Below are 27,818 nucleotides of genomic sequence, written 5' to 3'. Positions count from 1 at the left end.
TTTCTCCAGCTCGATTCTGATATCATGCGGCTTTGAAGATTACTTACGAAACATAATATTATTTTCAAATATAAACTTTTATTGTTAGTATAAAATTCATCTATCTGTGTTTTCAACTACTTATCACAAGCTTCACTTCACTCAACTTATACATATTTACCGCACCTGCAAGTGTATAAGACATGAACCTGAGAAATTTATAATCGTTAGCAAATATCTAAGGTACCGTGTTGTGAAGCATTCCGCTTTTCAAATAATAAATTAATATGCCTTTCGTGTGACGTGCATTATCAGTACACGTAGTACAAATACAGAGAGCTATGATCATTGATTAATTATTGTATACATACATCTAATCCATATATATATCTACTATACATATATACATATATTGATTTAGCATGTATAAATATACAATATATATATATAAAAACGCGAAGTCGTGCAAAGCCATTATCAAGGCCAGTACAAATTGTTGAACGAGTAATTTTGAGGACTTCTTCTCCTACTTTTATACTTTATATATTTACGAATCATCGCGTTCCGTATTCAATACAAATCCACCGCTATGTCTATCCATATTGTTAGTCACGGTGTTACAACAAATGTTTACGCATATGTACGCCCAATGCTGACAAGCATACCTACTATAATATAATACCTGTAACAATCGGTATAGAGAAAATTTTTACGAAATTTCAATCTTTATTATTACCAATACTCTTGCCGGCTGATATTCAAACTCGGGTAAAATTTTTACGAAACACAATTTCCGCGACACGTTGCGTTTGCTTTATACACCGCGATTAATTATGCTTTTATGCAATTTATAGCTGCTGTAGCTTAGTATGCACTTGAATTATATATCTGTAATTATATGTTCTCTTCTAGCTGAACAAAGTTCATTATTTTTACATTTTCGATAATAATCGTTTCGTTTTTTTCCCTCCCCTTATCCCCACTTACCCCAATTTTTATCTATCATCAGAAGGGAAATTTTTTTTTGGCCGTCGTTCATATACGCAACATCATTTCTTCTTTCTCTAAAAACTCATTTGACACGTAGAAAAAACTACTCGTAAAACTCGTTCGTTGTTTACGTTGAGATGTTGCTTCAGACACCATATTATCATGATTATCATTATCATCATCGTCGTTATTATTAGGTTTCTTTTGACTCGACTTTGCGATGATTGCTATGGTTGTTGTTGTTATTGTTGTTGTTGTTGTTATTATTATTATTATTATTATTATTATTATTATTATTATTATTATTATTATTATTATTATTATTATTATTCAAAGTAAAATTTTGCTATACATATATGTTTTGTAGATAGGTTATATTATTATCATATGATTAATATTATTATTATTACCATCATTACTTGAAACATATACATATATTTGAGAAGGAGATGAAATATATGCATACATTATCACACATTATTGAAAAAAAAAAAAAAAAATGAATCCAAAAAATTGTTTTCTGATTTTACGTGAGTTTCATTTCCGCAGTTTCCCTGTTTTCTTTCATTTCACTTGTATTATTAAGTATAATCCTGAACAGTCCCCTACATACACATATAATTATCACCACATTACAATGATAACTCTTCATAGATCAAATGATTTATCTCATTTTCTTTTTAAATACACCGTGTGCATCAGTTCTCAAGCATGGATAAGCAAGTTATATATATTTTCACGTCAAGGTTTCGATAGTATATTATTTTCCTGCAACGAGAATATCCATTATGTCATAGGAGCATGGAGAATGTACATATATATATATACTTATAGATATATTAATTTTGATTCGCAGTGTATAATAAGTTACTACACGCATCTCACGTACATAGTCGTTGTATATTATACGCACACCTCGCGTGACATTATCACAAGTATTCATTTGCTCATTTATATTTTTTCGGTATTATTATGATTTATACAATTAGCAGCAGTAGTAGAAACGGTAGTACAAGTAGTAGTACATACCTTCTTTCTTTTTCACTTCACCCGAGGCTTAACGATATAAATTCGGCATTAAATTCATCCGCATTGCATATGACGTGTATCTACAGGCCGTATGTTTACCTGTGTACCATTACGCTGTTATACACGGTGAATTCCTAACGACTGCACGTTCCATCGTCTGCTAAAATTCGATGCGCACGCACCACAATCAGAAAGCGGATATTTACCAGGATGACCAACCGTCATGTACGTACGTGTTCGTCGCGATGTGTGTAACCTCAACATGTCGACAGTTGTCGGTTGTGCAGAACTGTCAACATTTTTGAGGTTATATTCATGATGGCTGGTTGTCATGGCAAACAGCCGCTCTCCAATAGTGGCGCGCGCGCATTAAATTTTAGCAGACTGCGGAACGTGCAGTCGTTAGGAATTCACTCTGTATGTAAAATTTGTCGACCTTTTTAGACTTTGGATTTTATCCTTGAGTATAAAGTACGATAACGGCCTCGATCGAAACTAGTGTCGAAAAAGAAGAGAAGTAAAACAAGCAAGTTTGTGAAAAGTTGAATAACCGAGGGTATGTTTTTGGAATCTTTTCGCAGAGTCGACGCCGACGTCGAGCAGGACGACGGAGGGCGGTACGCCCGGTGCTGCGGAAGCATCGTCGAAGGAGAGTCACAGCAGCTGTAAGTCGGGCACGCCGACGACGACGGCGACGTCGAGTCCGGTCGGGGCGGGTTCCGGGACCGGTACGGGGACGGCGTCGACGCAGCAGCAGCAACAGTGGGAAACGGCGTCGTCGGGAGGCACGACCCCCGGTACGCAGACGACGTCGTCTTCGACGCCTATGTCGGCTCCGTCGGTAAGGCAGGTTGCGAAGCGACGGATGAGAAGGCGCGCCAACTCCCAGTGCCAGGACCCGGCCGAGCAGCTGACGGAGATGTCGGTCAGGGGGTTGAACCTCTTCAGATACGCCTCGATATCGGAAGGTGTTTACCAGTGCACCGAGTGCGCGAAACTCGACATCCAGAAGACGTTCAAGAACAAGTATTCCTTCCAACGGCACGCCTTCCTCTACCACGAGGGGCACCAGCGGAAGGTCTTCCCTTGTCCCGTATGCGGCAAGGAGTTCTCACGACCCGACAAAATGAAAAATCACATGAAGACGGTCCACGACTGCTTCATGCCCAAAGATTGCGTCATGCCATTTGGCTTTTACCTACAGCCTTAGCAAAGCCGACGGAAAGGGTGCTGACGTGGGGGTGATATGGAAACCGCGATTTCTTTCACGGCTTATATTATACGTGTGTGTATATATGTTTATAGATATATACGTGTGTATATATATATATACGCACACGCGCACACACACACACACACACGCACACACACATACACGCTCTCACGCCCACGCGCGCGCACAATAAATGTATATAAATTATTATTTACAACAACAAATTCAAACTAACGCTGTTATTATATATAGATTATCAATGTCAAACAATATATTTTATACACGATATCTTATTCATATTCGTTAGAGATGCGCGCACGCAACCCACACGTTCACACGCACACACACGTATACACACATACATTCTTATACGCGCGATAATGACGACGACGAACATGCGCGTGCTTTAAGCCAGCAATACCCGTACCTTTGTCGCCTGATTCCCTCCCTTATTACTTTTTTTTTTATTCTACTCTTCCACCGCAGCGTTCGGGGTATCAGTCACTGCGATCTGGAGTAGTACTTTATATACTTGAATACGAGTGTTCGAGTACACCAATTGGACAGTAACGAGTCCCTTGCTCTTTACTTTCGGCGTTGCGACAATCAAGTGAAATTATTTTCCATTTCAAGAGCTTCCTACTAATATATATTATATATATATATATATATATCATACACATGTATATATTATATACTTAGGCATTTACATACAGATTAGAATTGAAAATGCGAGAGTATTTGAAGGGAGGGGCGGCGAAATTTCAGCAATATCGAGCTCTGTATTATCTAACTTAGGATATGAACGAATGGATTGTGGAAACAACAAAAATGTCGAAAAAAACTAAAAACGGAATATATAACGCGTATCAAATACGTCCTATAATGTTTAGGGGTAAAGAAGAAGAACCACGTATTGTCTCTGTAATTAGTTAATTTATACCTCCTTCGTCGATATATATATACACATACATATATATATATATATATATATATATATATATATATACATATGCATATATGTTTATGTACACATATGTATATGTGTGTGTGTTTATATATATATTCATGTACGTTGTTATTATTATTATTTTTTTTTTTTTAATTATGATCATTATTAATAATATCTGCTATTATTATTAATATTATTATCTATTATTATCTATTATAAAATTTAAATAGTATGTTGTACCCATTTAGTAAGTTTATCATTATCATTATTATTATTATTATTATTATTACTATTGTCATCTTAACGCACGAGGATTAAGTAGTTTTTCGTTTTGTTTTAATTTTTTACATTTAATTGCACGCGCAGCGTGTGTAGGTAGTGGCGATTAGCCTCCAAATATGCATATAATGAGAATACAAAAAAAATTTTATCGTCAGATAGAGTCGACGGGTTCAGATATAGAAAACATATATGATGAATGTGATGATTACAAAGGAGAAAATAAGAGGTGGCAGAAGAATATTTGATAAGCATTGACGGATGAAATTATATTTTTCTTCTGCTCGAGTGATTCGTATATTTAATATTGTGTAATAATTAATCTACCACGCAATCCGTACTAAAACAAAATATTAATAAATTAATGGTTAATATTAAATATACCTGGCAATTAAATTGCCGTAATTAATGAAAAACGGGAAAGGAAGGGTGAAAAAAAATTTAAAAATCGATTAGATAATACAAAAAAAAAAAAAAAAAACCAAACCGTGTACGATTTAACCTACCAGTTAGAAATCCTACAATAAACACATGCTGTGTATATACTTTCGGATGACGCGCACGTGTTACAGGGTGGATAGTTACGCACGTTATGCAAAGCGACACTGCGGTCTGCAAAAAGTAGACTGATGGTTAGAACAGAAAAAAAAAAACGGAAAAGAAAGGAAAATCTATACTATTATCACTGTTACGTTTTTGGGGAACGACATGGTTTGATAGAGTTTGGTTGAAAACCGATTATCATCATCATCATCATCATCATCGCTGTTGTTATTATTATCATTATCATCGTTATCACCATAATTATTATTACCATTATTGTTGTTATTATTATTATTGTTATTATTATTACTATTATTATTATTATTGTTATTGTTAAATTTGTATATGATCTAAAAAGTCACTGAAAGGTAGTGATAACGAGACTAACAAATGATAATCAGTCGAGCATAAGAATAAATAAACAATTAACTAAACATGATAGATGAATATTTGAATACAAGCAATAGGGAAGGGAGTTGACTCAATATGAGAGAGAGAGAGAGAGAGAGAGAGAGAATGTGAGTGTGTGCGGGCCTCTGTGATTATTATTCGCAATTATGACAACGAAGATTATAACAACAACAACAATAATAATAATAATAATAATAATAACAACACTAATATTCTGAATAACAACAATAACATCTAGTATAGGTGACAGTTATGACAATGACACAATGATTCTAAAAACCTTTTTATTTTGTTAATGTTCTTAATCATCAATAGTGGAGAGAACTCAAAACGAATTAATAGCGTTTCATTATCTATATCGCACATCTATCCATTCATTCATTCATTCATTCATTTATCCATCTGTCCATCCATCCATCCATCCATCCATCCATACATACATCAATGCGCCACTGGATGTATTTACACGAATGTCAAGAATCACACACGACAATATATTATGGCACCGGGATTCGGTATGACAATTTATTCGAAGATATCTACACGATACAACATGCGACGAGGAACGAAAAATGGAACATCATTCAAATCGCGAATCAACCATTTACTGGCACACATTTTATGTTTGTGATTTCATTTCATTTGAACGAAGCGCACCTCCGCCGGACGATGAAAGTGACAATGACAATAAAAGTAGCGATTAATAATAATAATGGAAATAACAATTACATCACTTTACACGATATAAAGAGAATACTGACCTAAAAATCTATGTGTCTGTATAATATTGCGATCGTATATTGGTAAGAAGCGAATAAGATGCAAAGTAGTCACAGGAGAAAGAAGGAAGAAAGGAATTTTCAAAGTATACGTACAACATACCTTACAGCGACTGCCGTTTACACGTCCCATATTGGTGTAGGAAACCTTCGGCAAATGTTTGTCAGGTCAAGCTAGTTCATCTGTGAAACCCACACACGTAAGACAGTGATACAAATACATATGAGCGATTTTCTTTCGCTCAATTGGAGCTTACAATTAGCATCAGCAGTAGTAGCAGCAGCAGCAGCATGAGCAACAAACGGATTACATATGTATAACACATTATATTACTAGCCTGAAAATGAGGGGAGACCTCATGCACGGCGCAGATGTCATTCATTCGCATCACTCACATTAATTGAATATAATCAGTAGTTCCCTATCAGTCAGTACTTACGTAAAGTGAGTAACGAACCATCCTTACGTGCCTTATACTGCATGATATTTGACGACGACGACAACGACGATGATGACGATGACGATGAAGTTTAATTGTAAAATAGGTGAACGGTGAAATTTTACATCCTAGCAGCATGCGTGTATTTTTTGATGTAGCTACACGGCGATAATTCTCGAGAATACGGATTTTGCTTCTCTTATATACGATCATTCAACCTTTAGCCATACGACGTTTAACTACTATCTCAATTACAGGGCATATGGGTGTTAGTAGTAATCGAACAACTATAATTTATACTTAACCACGCGCACTCACATCGTTATACGCTTATACATTGTATCGTGTTACGTGTGCAGCGTTTTTGTCGTACGTGTTATGTAACTTATACCCGCACTGCACACATACCTGTAAGTATTAGGTACACGCAACTGCATAGTATGCTGTTTGAATTACGAAAGATGAGTAAAATCACGTCATCTCTGTTTCTTTCGGTTCTTTCTATTTGTATACCTTTGGTCACTTTTTAGTTTTTGTTACTTACATTTTTTTTGTTTTTCTCTTCGATTACGGTTAGACAAATATTGTTCTATAAAGACTCGGCTGATGTTGATACGCAGCTGCGCGCGAAGGTATTTTTATATGCGTGTGTTTGATCGTATATTCGGATAAATTCGATAGATATTTATAAGAGAATGACGAACTCTTGCAGTCAACTGTATGTACATACATATATCTACATATCATGCACACATACGATATACAATTGTATTAAAAAAAAAAAAAAAAAGAAATTAAAAAAAAAATAGATCTGCAGTATAGAGAGATATAAAATATATGATGTCGATAATGATAATCATTTTCTTGCGAGTTTTGCAAAATTAATGGTGTTGGGCCACGGTATTATACATATGATTAGTAATACACACACACGCGCATACACACACATATCTAGACATTTTTGTATGCAGATACACCCACGAATATCGATGTATCAATATCATTTCTAATGTATTGCGCACCGATGACTTAATGTATGCAGTAGGTAGTACATGCTAATGAAAAGCACGTTGAATTTATTAGTCGAGACGATTACCTAAAGCGGACAATTTAGCATGCTTGTTCATGCACAATCGATTCCATTATATTCTTCCAGATGCAATGCTTAATGCACTTTATTATATAAATAACGAGCGAGTAGAACAGAAGGCGACAAACTAAAAGGATTTAGCGCACACTTAAATTATAGTATCAAATCAATATTATTACTACTACTACTACTACTACTACTACTACTACTACTACTACTACTACTACTACTACTACTACTACTACTACTATTATTATTATTATTATTATTATTATTATTAATATTAATACTAATACTATCATCATCACCATTATCATCGCGGTTGTTATTGTTACTTTTGTTATTGCTATTACTATCATCATCATCATCATCATTATCATTGTTATTCGAGCCAACGTTATAAAAATATATACATAATGATAACATAGGTATAAGTTTCTATACTTGTAATAATAATGATGATGTATTAATAACATGTACACTAATATTCACTAATGCCTCCCCCTTCCGGCTACCTTGTTTTTGGTCCGAAACAAAGTACGAGTTCGATTCTGTACGAATTATGTGACAATGACTGCCAATCCCTCATAATTCGTATAGAATCGAGCTCACATTTTGTTTCAGGTCGAAAACAAGGTAGGCGGAAGGGGGAAGCATTAATGAATATTACTGTACCTATAAATAGCAATTAATATAATGCGGATGTACAGAAAACCGCGGGACAAACGTTTCTCAAAATCGGGTCAATCTTATGGATACATACATATACCTACGTCAATGTAGACATGTATATACACATGCTATGAGTTTGACAAGAATGTAGATATATTGAATGCAGTATGCGTGAGCCGTTAAGAATTGATGGATAACATGAGGTACGTGGAAATTGTCGAAGGAAAAGAGAAATGCAACGAGGATACAACTCAGCACTAAACCGCCGTGTAAAACAATGAAAGCGACTAGGTAAACTTGAGGACAGTGAATCTGAGACGGCTAATTTTTTACACTAGACAGTTACGTTGGCAATACAGAGAAACCTACAGCGCCATAGTCGGTCGCGAACGCGAAACAAACTCAATCTCAAACAAACTTGACCGCCCAATCTAACCTTAGAATACCGCGGGGATAATGACTTGTTAGATTGACCCGTAATCTAAGGTTAGATTCGACGGTCATGGGTTTATATTACGTTTATTGAGATTGAGTTTGTTTCGCGCTCGGCCGACTGTGGCGCTGCAGGTTTCTCTGTGTTGCCAGCATGACTGCCTAGTATAAAAAAATAGCCGTCTCAGATTCATTGTCCCCAAGTGTACCTCCTTTGTAACGTATTCATACTTTCGAATATTACTTATATTCCGAAATTACTTTTTCTTTTCACTTTCGTATCTACGTCCCTACTCTATTCTATCCGATTTGGTACGTAATTGTAATTATACAGAGCGAATTTCTAAAGACTGCAATCTCCGTCGTCTGTTAAAACTTAATGCGCACGCGCTACAATTCAAGATCGGCTGTTCGCCAATGCAACCAACAGTCATAAATATAAACAACAATTTGTCGCGTATATGTAACCTCAAAAATGTTGACAGTTGTCGGTGGCAGTTATCCTTATTAATACTCAATTCACAACTGTCAAAATTTGTGAGGTTAGAGACATTTAGTAACCTGGCGAACACCCGCTCTTGGATTTTAGCGCGTGGACATTAAATTTTAGCAGCTTAGATCACGGACCGCGTACTAGTTAGGACTTCACTCTGCGTATAGGTGACGGCAACTTCAGTCGCGCCAAACGTGACGCGAATCGCATCGGTGCTGAATTACCTTATTGGGAATGGGGGATCTTTCTTATCCAAAATTTAATGACTACCGACAAATGTGAGAGCGTGTCGTTCAACTTGTCGCGACAATACGCACAAACGTATTATATGTATGCATAGAGGAGAATGAATTAAAAAAAAAATTAATTGTCTTCCACTTAAAGATTTCTACTATTTCTAAATTTCTATAATTTATACACGCATAGTAAAACATAATTTAAGTTCAATTTTCTTGTTCTTCCTTTCACTCGTGTTCTTATTTCGATCGTTTCTATCGTACCGTAGCTTCTGCAGGCCGGGCTCAGTCGAATAAGGGTGGATTATCGTCGAAATGATACTTACGTCGAAACATTTGACTTTTTTTCTTATTAAATTTCGTACATTCTGAATAATTATACTCGTCACGCAGAATTAAATAAATACACATGTTGAACATGATTTTCTTTAGTTCTTACACACATTACACACAACAGTGTGACCATCCTGTTCTCTATTATTTAGTTTTACCGTTACTATTACAATCATCATCATCATCATCATCGTCATTATCATTCTTATCTTTAATCTTAAGTTATAAAACGTTAAATTTATTGTTTTATTTCTAACTTGAATTGTAACGTCGAGTATTACCTAGCGCATGTATAGTTATTATATCATTTTCGTCTGTTATTAATATATATTAAAACGTTAAGAGTTGGCATGCATCGAGACAAAGGAAGAAGAATTAATAGGGAAGGGAAAGAAACAAGTACCATTATATTAATTTTCTATGCAAATATTTTATTCAATGTTGAAGGTGATTTACTATTTTTTTTTCTTTCTATCTCTTATAGTTTCTTTCTTTTTCCATTTTCCTCTGTCAATATTCCTACATTTTTGAGATAATGTAATGATCTTTTGAAATTACCTGCCAAACGCCACAATATGAATATAAACCTGGCGGAACATTTCCCTGCCGTGTTTTTGTATTATTTCTTCGACGGTCGCAAAAGCTGATGTAATGCCGAGAGAAATGGTAAAGAAAAGTACAAATAGTAAATAAATGCAATAGCGGGAAACAAAATGTACGGGGAGAATTTGGTGTACCGGATATTGTGTAGGATTACGATCGAATTTACGGGGTAATCTGTAGTTTTTGGAAAAAAAAATAACAGAGGAGGCATGGTCATAAAACCGATCTGATCCGCTCTTTCTACTCCAATAATTATTCCGTACGCTTATCATTGTTCCGCAAAGGCATTCATACGACGCACATGTGCACACGGATCAAGGCGTATTGTATTACTACTTTAATACCAATTATTAATTCTTTTATGTATTATTTCTATTTACTCTGTCGTTATAGTAGAAATATATTATTGTCATCGTCGTCGTCATCGTCATTGTTATTATTGTTATTATTGTTATCGGACAATTATAATAACAACCGCTACTCTACTACTACTACTACTACTACTACTACTATTACTACTACTACTACTACTACTACTACTACTACTACTACTACTACTACTACTACTACTACTACCAGCTGTAATGAAGAACACCTGTCCTTTTGAAGGGTCAATATTATGATTTTATTTTTTTATTATTGTATAAAATAAGAGAATCAACTAATTTACTACACATGCACTCGCAAATGCACACAAGATATTGCAGAAGAATAGATTATTTGATAATTCGACGAGAACATAATAAAGAAAGAAAAAAAAGTAAAATACATTACAAAAATCATCTACTGGTATTCGTTAGCTGGTATTTTTTTATAAAAATATATAGTATATACATCCATGCATACACATGCATGTACCACGTTATCATCGATTATATATCGTATGATGTGCCTAATTCTTGGTGCCTGCCGCGGCGATCCGCATTGCTGACTACTGTTCAACCAAAGCACAAGAGAAAAAAGTAGAGAAAGTGAGAGAGTGAAGTGAAACAATAAAAATTATGGAACAAAGAAAAGAAATAACAAAGAAACAAGAAAGAAGTGAAATAAAGTATGACAGTAACAAGAAAATATATAAGTATATACACCTGTATAAACTGAACAACAAAGAAATATAAAGAAACATAAATAAATATATACATACACGTACAATACTAGTAATAATAATAACAACAACAACAACAACAATAATAATACATAACGATACAAGTAATATTATTTTCATTTGTTTTTATCTAATTGTAGTATTTTTGTAACTCTTTGTGATATACATTGCAATAGTCTACTGGACCCAAACTTTTTTTCTGTATCATTGAGCACATTCTCCATAGAAGAAAAAAAAAATATATCTATATATATATATCGAATTGATAACAAATAAAACCACGACAACGCTTCTATTCTCTACGAATACCTGTCATATCTTCCACGCTCTCAACATATCTACACTAGAACCTCGATTGACCGGTCAGCTGATTAACCGTGAATAATTACACGACGTGCTGCTGATACTTCCACACTTCAATCGAGACAAGTATAAACTTGTTCAAACTACATTGTAGTCTTAATTAGTCTTCACAAGAGCTCGTATATGTATTACTTGTTCATATTACTGTACGAAATAAAAACTTATTACATATTTTAAATTCGAATTATCCGTGGACTCTCCGGTCTCATCTTCCCGGATAATCAAGGTTCTACTGGTATGCAACAGCTGCCCGCCAAGTAAAAATAAATCTTGGTTGGGGTAAAAGGGGAGGAAAAAAGAAGTAAACTACCGACAAGAATGCAGAAAAGATTACACATCGCCGTTTGCTTTCGGTAATGTTACAGACAACCTGCCCTGCAATTTGCCGAGCGACATAACGTTCGAGATATGCACTTCGCCCGCCAGCCGAGACGACGCTTCTTTGTATGCTGAGACGGGGGTCGGTGCGGGGGTCGGTGAGTCGTCGTCGTCGTCGTCGCCGTTCGTGAAAACTGAGCGCATCGCAAGCGGGGTCCACTTTTTGACCGACCAAGAGGAGGACCAGCGGCGGGATCTTGTCGGGAAGTCCGAGCTGAGCGTGGAAACGGAGCCCGAGGTCCGGAAACAGGTTGGTCCCGAGTCCCGAGTGATCCCGATGGATGGATGGACGTATGGATGAGAGGATACCTCCGAGGAGGCTCGTTCGTCCCCCGGATTCCCGCCGCGCCGGTAACGAGAGGGGGTAACGAGCGGGGCTCCTCGGAATTTTACATGAATTATTGGTCAATATTTATGGCTCTAAACGTGCTGTCTATCGGTCTATAGTCGAGAAAGTTGAAAGAGATACAAATATCCAGAATGGAACATATATTTTACAAGCTGCTGGAGTACCTCATACAAAACGATGGTTCCGTAGTCTGCAAATGGTGCGGCGAGGTCCTACCCTCTCGAACACGGTGGTACAGGCACAAGTACAAGCTCCACGTGTCGACCCAGGTCGCCCAGCCGGCGCCCCTCTTCAAGTGCCACAGCTGCAACGCCTACTTCAAGTCGCGGAAGGGATACATCGGGCACCTGAGCTCGAGGCACTCGGACAACGAGAACGACGAGAACAGGGAAGAACCGCTGAACAAGAAGACGCGGAGAACCTCCGAAGTGAGCTCGGATACATATATATATATACATTATACGTACCTGTAACACGTTACACGCATTTTCCTGCGCAAAGCGCGCCATATGACGTCGCGGCGTTTACGATATCGCGGAATTGAACCCTTTGAGTCGTACGTTATTGTGCTACGTCAACTTTTATAACAAGATAGTATTCTTTGGTTTTTGGGGTTACTGATTACGAATCTGTAAGCAGATTTAAAAAATTCAAGATGGCGGGTCCAATGAGGCGGACGAAAATTTCAAATCGAATCCGTTCAAAAAACTCTATGCAGGGGTCTTCGTGGTAGCTGATTGGATTCGCCATGGTAACTTTCAAAATCTAATTTCAAATTCGTCGTCAACGACCTCAAAAACCATTGGACAGAGTTTTTTCGCCGGATTCGACCGAATTTGAAATTTTTATCCACTATACTTGATCCACCATTTTGAATTTTTTTAATACGCTTCCAGATTCGTAATCAGCTACCCCAAAAACTTGTAATTTATGCCAAACATGTATACGTGTAGAGGGATAACGTTCTCGGAAATAAATTATTCCTTCAATTTACACGATATTTTCAATCAATTTGTTTCTAAGAATCGTAATTCACATTGTGTCGCAATAATTACTCTCGAGTATTGAAAACCTGTTAGTATACTCTCAGAAATGGCAAAAAACTGCAAAGAAATATGTTGAAAAGTTCTCTGAACATAAAAAATATGGATATAAAATAGGTAGCAAAAATACCGACCACTATGACTCAAAGGGTTAATCTGTGTAATAAGTAATATTATATCGCATAATTATTGATTATGTTGTTTTGCAGTATCGTAGCCTGTATAATAATGAATAATGTACTATGATCGAAGCGTCGATTTGTCGATTACAGCAGATGGGAAAAGGCCCGGACTGGGAACAGCAGAGGGAAAAGGAGGAGAAACTTGTCGCGGACATAATCGACAGAGTTAAGCGGGAATGCGAGGCTCAGGGGGAGACGGTCACGAGGCGGGGATATTCAAGAAGGTCAACGGTGATGAACAGCTAAGACAGGTTCATTAAGATCAAATTTCTATGCTGAATCGCTGGAACCTTTGCGAGAAACACGGTCCGTTTATCCACCCGACGACGTTACACGATCAGGTGCAACGCAATCTATACAGTCGTGTGATACACGCGTACGTACATACATACGTGTGTCGAAGATGCGCCTTTTTTTCTCGAAATCGGAATAATTTTCGCCTTTCTATAGCGAATTTATTTGCAATCTCGTTCCGTTCGTGCGTATCGATTTCCTCCATCCTTGGTATTTGTAATAGGTACTTCTCCCTTATTTTCTTCCTACATATTCCTACGTAACAAATCCGTCGCTCAGAAACTCGAGTGCCGGCATAGCCGATAATCAAAATTTAAATGATACGCGTACACGTTTACGCGTATCTTACAGATGGGTACGGGTACGCAGGTGCATAGCTGCGCCTATACATATTTCAGACTACAGGTATAACGTAAAGTAAGCGTATGTACGTGCATAGGTACATAGATACGTTGTACCGCTTGATTTAAACGGAAAAGCGAAGGAAACTGTGTTCTTTTACCTATATTACGAAACATGGAAAGTTCCAGAACGCCGTTGGTTGATTATAATTCCCACCATGCGTTATATACACTATTGTAATTAATTCGGCGAATCGCTGTGTCAAATTAAACTAATCATCGCCCGTTAGCCTGTAGGGTACGGCTAGGTGTAAAATGAAAATAAGCGGAATTGTCTTATATACCGGATATTACTTACCTGTACTAGAATAGAGAGAGAATATTTTTGTTCAATAATTATTCGAACGGTAGGTATACACGTTATACGTGATGGGTAACGAGTATACCCACCCTGTGCGCCTATCGATCGACCGATCGAGCTGCAAGCTGTATCGCAAGTATATAATGGATACAATTTGTGAAATAACGTATACCCACACTTGGATTTTCGAAGCCACCGTGTGCTTGTCTATTTACCTATTCATCTATTTGCTCGTTCGGATTCGCTTCGGTTGTATATAGGGAATTCGGGTTGTTGAAACGTCTTCGAAATAACTATAAATTTTTAGTTTTGTCTCGCGCGCACTTCCGAGGACGTCGCCAACCACGTGATTAGTTTCTAAAAATGATATGAATCCCCAGTGCCAAATGTACATCTTCCCAGATTTGTTGTTAATTTATTGTTTGGATCGAGTGTTTTGGCGGTTCTATGAAATCGACGCGAAATTACCAGGTACACTCGGTTGTCCAAAAAGTACTGAGCCGAATTGAAATATTGTTATGTATACGTATATATATTGTTATGTATTAGGTATATACACTAACTAACTACTATATTTTGACAAGAAAGTATGACTTCCAAACTATACAAGTTTTCCTTAGTTTAGTCGATATGCATACGTTGCAGATGGATTAAACATATATTCCATTCGCGTACACGATATCATGTATATCAGGTATATATACGTATAATACATAATCTATATGCGTATACGCGTACACATCGAGCGAAATTAATTATTACCATTGAAAATATAACAATGTATAATTGTAAGGAAATCTGTCCATTTTTTGAAGATATTTTAATCTTTATTAAGATCCGTGTATTCGAATATGGCAATGCATACAGGTGTGAGTATGTGTAGAAGAGATGCGTACACCTATACACGTTATATATATTCGGATGACGGTGTGAATAAATTAGAAAATATAATGATAACACTATTAATGTATGCGTATGAATAGATACGCATACCTATATTTATAATATATTCTTGAATCTGTATGTAAAATACTTATTACGCCATGTATCTATGTTCTTCCTACGTACAAGTCATCTCCATACTCTCTTTGTGATTTTAGTGTTATACGATTATACCTTGACACATTATTATATACATGCGATATTATATTAATACTAACTATGTATATATAATACAAGCTCAGAGTACTTGCAGCGTCGAGCACAAGCCAATTACAGTACCTAATAAATACCCAACCTATTTACTTAAGGCACCGGCAGATCCGATGAAACACACAAATAACTATATTCCTACCGTCTGTCGAATTACGAAAAACAGTTCGATTTTTGTTTCAATGTGATTGATTACCCCTGCAACCAGGCGGTATATCCCCGGGAAACAATTACTCTGAGACTCGAGTGCAACAATATTTGTATCTATGCAAGATTCTTCCATTGTCGATACTGGTAGAAGCCTAACGTTCGCAGCTTATTATATTATATTATATTATATTATATTATATTATATTATACTATATTAGCGTCTTCGTACCTATCCCAAGAGTCGGATCGACCTCTTCCACCGCCGTACGTAATAGGTATATTACAAATTAATCATACTACATTGAGGTTGGCTCGAACAGAAAAAGTATATATTTAGTATCAATAATAACGATCAAACCAAATTCTAGTCTTCGTTATGTCGAATCTCAATTGTTATTAATGATAATAATAATGATATACATTATGGATGAAAGGCTGATTTATCGTTTGAACAGGTGCTTGGAATTGAAATTGAGAAAAACTACTCGAATAAGTGTGTTGCAACACATGCTCTCTTGCAATCGTGTGTGTATAATGTGTAAGTGATGAAAAAGTGTTTGTTCCTGCGTAGAATTGCGTATATTATCTTAGGTATTTGTGTGCAGCAGATCGGTCAACCAGCAGTGCACCAACTAGGATTATACCTACGTTTATTTCTCAATTTGGGCATCTCGTACGTTATAGAAACGGATAATGTACCGGGGAGTATGCACGATTGAATGATTTGACGAATGATTGAATAATCTCTATGTTTGTAATCTAAAATTTTTAGATATTAGAGAAAAGGGAAGGGATGGAGAACACAACAGGGAGTCAATCACAAAGGCGAGTTGTTATGCTACATCTGCCATCTGTGTGCTTGTTTCACTGGATGCAGTTAACGGTTTGACGTCTAGTCGTTGCCAATACTGTGTACGATATCATTAAAAAGAAAAACCAAACTTATAATACTTGAGAAATAAATGACTGACGTGTCCCTTATCTATGAGCATTATAATTCGAAGTTGAAGAATTTTCTTCGAACTCTCCTTAGCGATACGTGATCTCTACGTTTCTTGTATAAAGGCGATAGTTGAGGATATTGCGTCTCATTGAATAGAGACTATGGAAGGCGGCATAAACAAACTTGGACATATTATACATCGTTCGGGAATAAGACCAAATTAAGGTAGAGACTGAATGGTCGTCTTACTTCGCCAAATAACTTCTCACACGCACAGGACCGAAGAGCTGTGATGTGGTACTTGAACGTGATCAAAAAATATAACAGGCGTCGGAACACCCACAATTCTTTCCATCACGTCGCGATTAACATCCGAAAAAGTGACTCACACAAGGGGATTGTATAATTGAATAATTGTATCGTTGATGCTGTATGTCTGAATGCCTACTGAATGTCGACTCAAGACTTACGCCGACGCGACATATGATATATATTCAGCTCTAAATTTACGCGTCGATGTAGGATATCAAATTTTAGTAATTACACACATATTATACTCATACTCTGTGATTTAGACTTTTGCTGGCAAAACATCGTAGGGTCATCGACTGGCAAAATACAGCAAGATTTCTCTTATCTAAATTACGGTTGCAGTATAATCCATTTGCATCAATTGCATAAATTGATTCTGCGTACTTCGAATATGCTTGAAATTTACGAAACAAACTGTAAGTGAAAGACAAATCGAAAACACGTTTCGTTTATCGATAACATCAACCAAAGAATCGTTACTGATTTTGAGCAACATTCAATATATTTAAGGGTTCTTGACCTCCAGGTTGTATAGTAATGTTTTTCGGTTTCGTACATCAGACAGAGACACAAAATTCTCGTTTATGTTTCGGCCCATTGACCAGGGCTCTTCCTTAGAAATTAGACATACACAAAACTGAAATTGAAAAAACATAGCCTTCGGAAGCAATTCATGTCAGGGAAAGAATAGCCAAGTCCTCAACGTAAAATCAGGTGAAAATCACTTCTGCTTGTTTGGATCTTTAGGTACCATGACCACAGTACAGATTTTTTCAAAAATTCAGTACAACTTTCGAACTAATACCGGATTTCTACGCGGCCGTACAGAAGAGGGAAGAAATTTCACACATTGTCAGTGTTTGTCAACGATGTTTTACAGCATTTGTCCCTCATTTCTGTGAAACGTCGCGAAATAGACTTGTATAGTGCAATGCGCCTGACACACTTTCGAGAAGCAACCCAACACGCGTAACAGTCGGTCATATGATCTGGGACGTGACTGAAGAATATAAAGACAGTTGCCCTAATGGGCTTTGGTGTGACAACCGAAAATCGTCGTACGCCTGCGCCCCCTGAGATGTTACAACGGTAGAGTTGAGTACTTATTGCAGAACATCAGGAGTTACCGATTTCGACAAGATGCTGGCTGCATTCACCTTCCGAGTAACACAGCTTCGCAATGGTAAGCCAAAGCCAGGACTTAGTGTGTACTTACCGACTTGGCGGCGATACAAAAAATTAATAATAAGAATAAATTTCTTCCAAAATTCGTGGCAAAACAGTGATTTAATTGAAGTATAGGTATCCGAGAGAAGAATGTATTCATAGGTCATAAATAATAATAGATCAGATGTAATAATGATGCAGAGACCAAAATGTATACATATATGTATATGCGGTCCACGTACATACAATACTAATATATGTGATCCATTATCCAGGAGCCAAACTATATTATCTACAATGATACGGCTATAATATGAAAATGGAAGAATTATTTATCTCGGAATGGGATTCTATTCGACATGCGCTCGATGTATTCCATAACAATAATATTCATAATTATTCCAACAACTTTTCATTTGCTCTCTCGATCTTGAATTTTTTTAGGCATAGAATCGAAACGCTGATTTGGCTAGTCGCGAGTGAAGTATCTCCGTTGGGTAGAGAAGCAGAATTGTTTTCAAAAAGTCTTCGTATGGAAAAAAATTCAGAGTAACTGTAATACATCACGTATGCGCTAATTTTGATCGAGATAAAATGGATGCTCCGTATATGAGACAGTATTTAACGCAGTGTCCTGATTTGAAGACCTAAAGAGGTGATTGACGGGGATTTTTTTTTTGATAAGGAGAGAAAGAACGAAGCTTCTTAAAACTTCGAGTGTATTTTAACACATATTTGAAAGGTACAAGCCAAAATTTTTATCATCCAACTGTCGCAGAACGGCAGCGTTATTAGCAGACCCGTTAACTGATGAATATATGTCTTTAGTCAAAGGCTGACCATCGAAGGACCTAGCTGCTTGAATCGGCAGAAAAGTTTTGTAATGTGTAAACTAAAATCATGATACATCTTGTCATATCATGCATCATACATCATACATCATACATAGTATTATAGTTCAAAACCATAGTTTGGATGATCGGACTTTCAGAAAGTGATGTCACCCAAAATTTTTTTTTTCTTGACGTCATCGATCTACAGTAATCAGCTAGTCGAATTCCTCAGTCTGGAAACAACCGCGCAGTAGAGCGGACGTATGAAAATCGCGCTCGGCAGATTTCGGGTACCGGGTTCTTTACCTTCTGGATCCTGCGCTCCGAGTCCGCTTCCTGATGCACCTCGAGTTCCAGGTCTAGCGCTCCGTAGTTTCTACGCTCCAGGTCCGCTATCTGGTGAAACTCGACTTTAGGGACAAGTGCTCCGTAGTTTCGGCGCTCCAGGTCCACTACTTGGTGCAACTCGACTTCAGGGACAAGCGCTCGGTGGTTTCTGAGCTCCAGGTCCACTACCTCCAGGAACTCGACTTCCAGGACAAGCGCTCCGTAGTTTCTAAGCTCAAGGTCCACTACCTGGTGGAACTCAACTTCCAGGACAAACGCTCCTTAGTTTCTGCGCTCCAGGTCCGCTCCCTGGTGAATCGCGACTGTCGGAGGACGAGGAAGACGAGGAGAACAAGGTGGACAAGGATGACGAGGATTTCTGCACGGTGAGTATAACATTTTTATAATAATTAATGGCGATTGTGATTATATTTATTCAAAAATTTTTTGAACTTGTGATGTTTACAATGAATTATTTCAATTTATTTTTCGCGCAAGCTGAAATTAAGTAGCTATGATTGCGCTAATGAAATTCATTATATTATTAATTAGTTACCTGATTATGTTAATCCTTACACAATATTTTTGATGTGTTCTTATACTGAAAATATTTATTACTATTCTAGGTATAACTCGAAGTGGTTATCGATGGTTGTTGGAGGCGGTTGGCGGTAGTTGGCGGTGGTCGAGGGTGGACGTTGAGGAGGACGAGGAAGACGAGGATTTGTGCTCGGTGGGTTTAATATTTTTATAATATTTAATGGCGATTGTAATTATATTTATTCCAAATTTTTTAAACTTCTCATGTTTACAATGAATTATTTCAATTCATTTTTCGTGCAAGCAGAAATTCAGTAGCTACAAATGCGCTAATGAAATTCATTATATTATTAATTAATTACTTGATTATGTTAATCCTTACACAATATTTTTGGTGTTCTTATACTGAAAATATTTATCACTATTCAAGGTATAACCGGAGGTGGTTGCCGATGGTTGTGGTGGTTGAAGGTGGACGAGGAGGAGTACAAGGAAGACGAGGAGAACAAGGTGGACGAGGAGGACGAGGATTTGTGCACGGTGAGTTTAACATTTTTCTAATATTTGATGGCGATTGTAATTATATTTCATCTGAAATATTTCAAAGTGGTCATGTTTACAATAAATTATTTCAATTCATTTTTCGCGCTAGCACATATTCAGTAGCTTCAAATGCGCTAATAAAATTCATTACATATTAATTAATTAATTAATTAAATTAATCCTTACATAATATTTTTGATGTGTTCTTATATTGAAAATATTTATTACTATTCCAGGTATAACCCGAGGTGGTTAGCAGTGGTCGTTGGAGTGGTTGGTGGTGGTTGGAGGTGCTCGAGCTGGAGGAGGAGGAGGAGGAGGACGAGGCTGACGAGGAGAACAGGGTGGACGAGGAGGACGAGAATTTGTGCTCGGTGAGTTTAACATTTTTATAATATTTGATGAATTAGGATCAGCATCAGGAGTAGGAATAGGAGTAGGATCAGTAATAGGATCGGGAGAGGGAGTAGGAGTAGGAGTAGGATCAGGAGAGGGAGTATGAGTAGGAGTAGGATCAGAAGTGGGATCAGTAAGAGTAGGAGTAGGATCAGGAATAGGATCAGGAGTGGGAGTAGGAGTAGGAGTAGGATCAGAAGTGGAATCAGGAATAGGTGAAGGTTGAGGAGAAGAATTAGTATCAGGAGTAGAAGTAGGAATAGGATCAGGAGTAGGAGTGGGATCAGGAGTGGAAGTTGAAGCAGGAAGGGGTGGGGTGGGTAGGGTAGGGTAGGGTAGGATAGGGTAGGGTAGAGTATGGGTAGGGTAGGGTAGGGTAGGGTAGGGTATGGGTTGAGTAGGGTGGGGTGGGGTAGGATAGGGTAGGGTAGGATATGGGGTAGGGTAGGGTAGGGTAGGATATGGAGTACGGTATTTTTTCAAAATATTTCAAATTTCTATCAATATACAATTAAACTATAATTAAAATTATTTTTTCTTCTAACAATACTAAAATTAAAAATTTAATAAAAATATTTTTATTAACAAAATAATTTTAAATATAAAAAATAGAATTTATTAATTTCAAATTAAGTTGAATTAAACAACTATGTAATTTATTGTAAATAAAAAATTTTTTCTAAATAATTTGAATTCTAAATACACTTTCCAGTATATTTACTTTGTTACGACTTATCCCATTTTATAATGAGAGTGACGGGCGATTTGTACATATTTAATTCTTAATTCAAATAAATATAATTTTAAATTTTACTATTAAGTCCAATTTTAAATAAATATTTCAATTTAATATCCAAAAATAAAAATTTTATTGTAATTCATTTAAACATTAATACAAGCTACATCTTGATCTGAAATGAAATTTTTATAAAATTTAATGAAAATTATTAATTTTAAAAAAATATTCTGTTGACGAAAATAAATAGACTCAATTAATTAAAGTAAGATTTATCGCGGATTATCGTTTAATAAACAAATTCCCCTAATTAGTTTTAAATACAGCCAATTTTTTTAATTTTAAAGAACATAACTATTAATATTAAAATATAATATTAACATATAAAATAATAGGATATCCAATCCTAGTTTGAATTTTAGATTTCATAAAATAATATATATATATATATATATATATATATATATATATAATCAAAAAATTTAATTTCACCATAACATTTTTTTTAATTAAATAAATAAATTAATATAATTTATTAATTGAAAATATTAATTTGTATAAAACGTTTAACTGCTACTGCTGGCACAATTTTTTTGTCTATACTTTATATTATTTATAATTCTAAATTTCTTCAATTATTAAAATTAAATGCTGCAAAAAATATTTTTAATTAATTAAAAAAATTCATGCAAAAAAAAAATAATACTAATATAAAAACCAAAATCGAAGTTTAATAAAAAATGAATGAAAATTATAATATATATATATATATTATTTAGTGTAATAAGCACAAAGATTTTTGAAATCTTTAGAAATAGTTTAATTCTATTATTAATAAATAAGATTTAAAAACAACTTTTTATTTAAAACTTTGAAGGTTATTAGTTTAATTAACTTAAAATCTTAATTTTACAGTTAAATATATAACATTAAATTGCAAATTTAAAATTATAAAAATTATTAAAATTCATTTAAAAATTAATAATTAAAATATAATAAAATAAAATAAATTATTCATATAATAAAAACATTGAATAAAACAATTATCAAAAAATAAAATTAATTATAACATTATTCAAATTTAATTTAAATATTAATTTTAAATGTAATATAGAACGTGAAATTAAATTTCTATAATAAAATAAAACAATTGATGTAAAAATAACAAATATCAAACATTCAATAAAAAATATATTTTTTACTATTACATGAAAACAAAAAACTTTGGAATAAATCAAATATTGGGGGAATACCGGCTATTGATAAAAATATTATCATTACTAAAAACTTCATAAAATAACTCATATTATTAAATTTATAAACTTGATTCAAATAATTTATATTGGAATAACTAAAAAAAATACAAATTATTAAATTATTTAAAGACTAAATTAATAAATAAATTAATAAAATATAGAAATCAATTAATATTGATATAAACATTCAAGAAATATGATTAATAGAAGAATAAACTATAATCAATTTTAATGATGTTTCATTTAATCCTAATAATGAACCTATAAATCCAGATAAAATTATTGATATATGAATAATTAATCTATTATTAATGTTAATTAAAATAAATAATGGAGCAATTTTTTGTAAAGTTGAAATCAAAAAACAATTTATTCATCTAACATTATTAATACTTTTTACCAATCATCAATGAAATGGAGTAGCACCTAATTTTAAAATTAATCTAATTTGTAATAAAAGTATAAAAATATTGATATTTATAAAAATTGAATTGATTTTTATTATTAAAATTCGTATAAATAAAAAGGAAGAAGCTCCAACTTGAATAATATAATATATTATTGAGGAATTAGGAAATTTAAATAATTTATTATTACTATTTATAATTGAAGGAATAAATGATAATAAATTAACTTCCATTCCTATCCAAGCACCAATTCATGAAGAAGAAGTAATAGTAATTGAAATACCAAAAATTAATATTGAATAAAAATATTTATTTAAATTAATTAATTGCATGAATTTTTAAAAAAAAATAAATTTATCATTAGAAATTATAATAATTTATATTACATATAACAATGGATGTAATTATTATATTACATAATTTATTCTATCAGAATAACTCTTTTTCAGGCATTTTATATAAAAATAAAAAAGTTAAAATTTTTATCTGCGAGATGTAAACCCATAAGCTTAAATAGCTTATCTTTTTTTATATACATATATATATATATATATATATATATATATATATATATATAATAAAATATAAAATAATAAATTTCCTCCTCATACTCTTTTTAATAAACATAATTTTAAACTATAATTTGTAAAAAATATATGGAAATTATACATTATTATAATTGAATATATATGGAGGCAATTGAATTAAATAATTTGATAATAAGAAAAATTGTTAGTCTAAATAAATTATTTTTCTTAGATTAATGGATAATTAATTTTTGAAAATTAACAATATAATATTGAATAATTAATTATTTATAAATCTGTATGTTTTCTTTAAACTTTTCAATAAGTTCTAATCCATTGTATGGATGATACAAATTACGTTCCATAAAGTACATCATATGGCATTTTTTTAATGAATAATATGTGTTTTCATTTTGATTAATATGTGAGCAAATGATTAAAAAATATATAAGATTTTTCTGATAATTATATTTATTTTTTTAAAATTTAATGATTGTAGAATATTTTTTTTTTTTGAATTTCTCTTTTCTTGAAAATTTGTTAAAAATTATAATGTGTATGTGTATTTATATATATGATAAAATATTGAATAATAAATTTCCTCCTCATACTCTTCTTAATAAAAATATTTTTGAATTATAATTTATAGAAAATATATAAAAATTATACATTATTATAATTGAATATAAAAGAAGGCATTTGAATTAAACAATTGATTAATAGGAAAAATGGTTAATCTACTTATGGGACCAACAGCAGGAAAATGACGACGAAATGATCACCGGCTGAAAAATGTGAAAAACACAGGTTCTGGTTTTTCACCTGTAACTTTTGACCCGTTGCTCGCAGCGTATTGGTACTGCGCTCTATCGATTTCTCTCGCAACATTACGTCGGAATAGTGTCAGACAGAATTTATTCCGGCACTTTTCAAAATCGCAAAAATATTCGCCTAAAATACAACGGGGTTGGCGTTGCTTTTTTTTCATTTTTCGACCAAACATATTTGGTCTCAAATTCGATTTGTATGAACCTTTTCTGACTAATTGGACCCCCAGGAACTCAGAAAACGCAGCAGAAAGTGCGTCGGACCAACAGCAGCGAAATAACGACGTAAAGAGCATTAGCTGAAAAAGGCGAAAACTCGGATTCTGGTTTTTTGGCTATCACTTTTCATCCATCGCTCGCAGTGTATTGGGACTGCGCCCAATCGATTTCTCTCGCAAAACTGCGTCGGAATAGTGCATCGAAGAATGTATTCCAGCACTTTACAAAATCGCGAAAATTTTCGCCAAAAATACTAAGGGGTTAGCCTTACTCATTTTTTGGACCAAAAGATTCTGGTCTCAGATTCGATTTGTATGAACCTTTTCTGACTAATTGGACCCCCAGGAACTCAGAAAACGCAGCAGAAAGTGCGTCGGACCAACAGCAGAGAAATAACGACGGAAGGAGTACAAGCTGAAAAATTGCGAAAATTTAGGTTCAGGTTATTCGGCTGTAACTTTTGATTCGTTGACCGCAGCGTATTGGGACTGTGCCCAATCGATTTCTCTCGCGAAACTACGTCGGAGCAGTGCATCAAAGAATTTATTTCGGCACTTTTCAAAATCGCAAAAATTTTCGCCAAAAATGGAAAGGGGTTAGCCCTACTTATTTTTTGGACCAAAAATTTTTGGTCTCAGATTCGATTTGTATGAACCTTTTCCGACTAATGAGACCCCCAGGAACTCACAAAACGCAGCAGAAAGTGCGTCGGACCAACAGCAGAGAAATAACGACGGAAGGAGTACAAGCTGAAAAATTGCGAAAATTTAGGTTCAGGTTATTCGGCTGTAACTTTTGATTCGTTGACCGCAGCGTATTGGGACTGCGCCCAATCGATTTCTCTCGCGAAACTACGTCGGAATAGTGCATCGAAGAATGTATTCCAGCACTTTACAAAATCGCAAAAATTTTCGCCAAAAATGGAAAGGGGTTAGCCTTACTTATTTTTTGGACAGAAAATTTTTGGTCTCAGATTCGATTTGTATGAACCTTTTCTGACTAATTGGACCCCCAGGAACTCAGAAAACGCAGCAGAAAGTGCGTCGGACCAACAGCAGCGAAATAACGACGTAAAGAGCATTAGCTGAAAAAGGCGAAAACTCGGATTCTGGTTTTTTGGCTATCACTTTTCATCCATCGCTCGCAGTGTATTGGGACTGCGCCCAATCGATTTCTCTCGCAAAACTGCGTCGGAATAGTGCATCGAAGAATGTATTCCAGCACTTTACAAAATCGCGAAAATTTTCGCCAAAAATACTAAGGGGTTAGCCTTACTCATTTTTTGGACCAAAAGATTCTGGTCTCAGATTCGATTTGTATGAACCTTTTCTGACTAATTGGACCCCCAGGAACTCAGAAAACGCAGCAGAAAGTGCGTCGGACCAACAGCAGAGAAATAACGACGGAAGGAGTACAAGCTGAAAAATTGCGAAAATTTAGGTTCAGGTTATTCGGCTGTAACTTTTGATTCGTTGACCGCAGCGTATTGGGACTGTGCCCAATCGATTTCTCTCGCGAAACTACGTCGGAACAGTGCATCAAAGAGTGTATTCCGGCACTTTTCAAAATCGCAAAAATTTTCGCCAAAAATGGAAAGGGGTTAGCCTTACTTATTTTTTGGACAAAAAATTTTTGGTCTCAGATTCGATTTGTATGAACCTTTTCTGACTAATTGGACCCCCAGGAACTCAGAAAACGCAGCAGAAAGTGCGTCGGACCAACAGCAGCGAAATAACGACGTAAAGAGCATTAGCTGAAAAAGGCGCAAACTCGGATTCTGGTTTTTTGGCTATCACTTTTCATCCATCGCTCGCAGTGTATTGGGACTGCGCCCAATCGATTTCTCTCGCAAAACTGCGTCGGAATAGTGCATCGAAGAATGTATTCCAGCACTTTACAAAATCGCGAAAATTTTCGCCAAAAATACTAAGGGGTTAGCCTTACTCATTTTTTGGACCAAAAGATTCTGGTCTCAGATTCGATTTGTATGAACCTTTTCTGACTAATTAGACCCCCAGGAACTCAGAAAACGCAGCAGAAAGTGCGTCGGACCAACAGCAGAGAAATAACGACGGAAGGAGTACAAGCTGAAAAATTGCGAAAATTTAGGTTCAGGTTATTCGGCTGTAACTTTTGATTCGTTGACCGCAGCGTATTGGGACTGTGCCCAATCGATTTCTCTCGCGAAACTACGTCGGAACAGTGCATCAAAGAATTTATTCCGGCACTTTTCAAAATCGCAAAAATTTTCGCCGAAAATGGAAAGGGGTTAGCCTTACTTATTTTTTGGACCAAAAATTTTTGGTCTCAGATTCGATTTGTATGAACCTTTTCTGACTAATTAGACCCCCAGGAACTCACAAAACGCAGCAGAAAGTGCGTCGGACCAACAGCAGAGAAATAACGACGGAAGGAGTACAAGCTGAAAAATTGCGAAAATTTAGGTTCAGGTTATTCGGCTGTAACTTTTGATTCGTTGACCGCAGCGTATTGGGACTGCGCCCAATCGATTTCTCTCGCGAAACTACGTCGGAATAGTGCATCGAAGAATGTATTCCAGCACTTTACAAAATCGCAAAAATTTTCGCCAAAA

General features: G+C 35.2%; 1 protein-coding gene and 1 long non-coding RNA gene across 12 annotated transcripts in view; both read left to right on the top strand.

Moving 5' to 3' along the window:
• Positions 1-17,186, top strand: part of ttk (zinc finger and BTB domain-containing protein ttk) — a 54,443-nt gene extending 37,257 nt beyond the window's left edge. For 6 of the 11 annotated variants that reach the window (XM_046628504.2, XM_046628508.1, XM_046628505.1 and 3 more), the window contains exons 5-7: positions 12,308-12,570; positions 12,822-13,097; positions 13,985-17,185. In XM_046628504.2, the coding sequence (XP_046484460.1) occupies positions 12,308-12,570; positions 12,822-13,097; positions 13,985-14,140 (695 nt within the window). In that variant the 3' untranslated portion in view covers positions 14,141-17,185. Of the gene's footprint in view, positions 1-2,579; positions 11,669-12,307; positions 12,571-12,821; positions 13,098-13,964 lie in introns of those variants that run through there. The other 5 variants (XR_006883517.2, XR_006883518.2, XM_069136547.1 and 2 more) reach the window with 5 other exon arrangements.
• A 2,469-nt stretch (positions 17,187-19,655) lies between these two features.
• On the top strand, positions 19,656-20,856 carry LOC124220085 (uncharacterized). Its single transcript, XR_006883519.2, has 3 exons — positions 19,656-20,160; positions 20,401-20,507; positions 20,745-20,856. It is a non-coding gene; the product is annotated as an uncharacterized lncRNA (long non-coding RNA).
• The last annotated feature ends 6,962 nt before the right edge of the window (positions 20,857-27,818 follow it).

The sequence above is a fragment of the Neodiprion pinetum genome, chromosome 5 (assembly GCF_021155775.2).
Source record: "Neodiprion pinetum isolate iyNeoPine1 chromosome 5, iyNeoPine1.2, whole genome shotgun sequence".
Lineage (NCBI taxonomy): Eukaryota > Metazoa > Arthropoda > Insecta > Hymenoptera > Diprionidae > Neodiprion > Neodiprion pinetum.
Note: the sequence above shows the minus strand (reverse complement) of the source record. Positions and strands in the feature narration are given on the sequence as shown.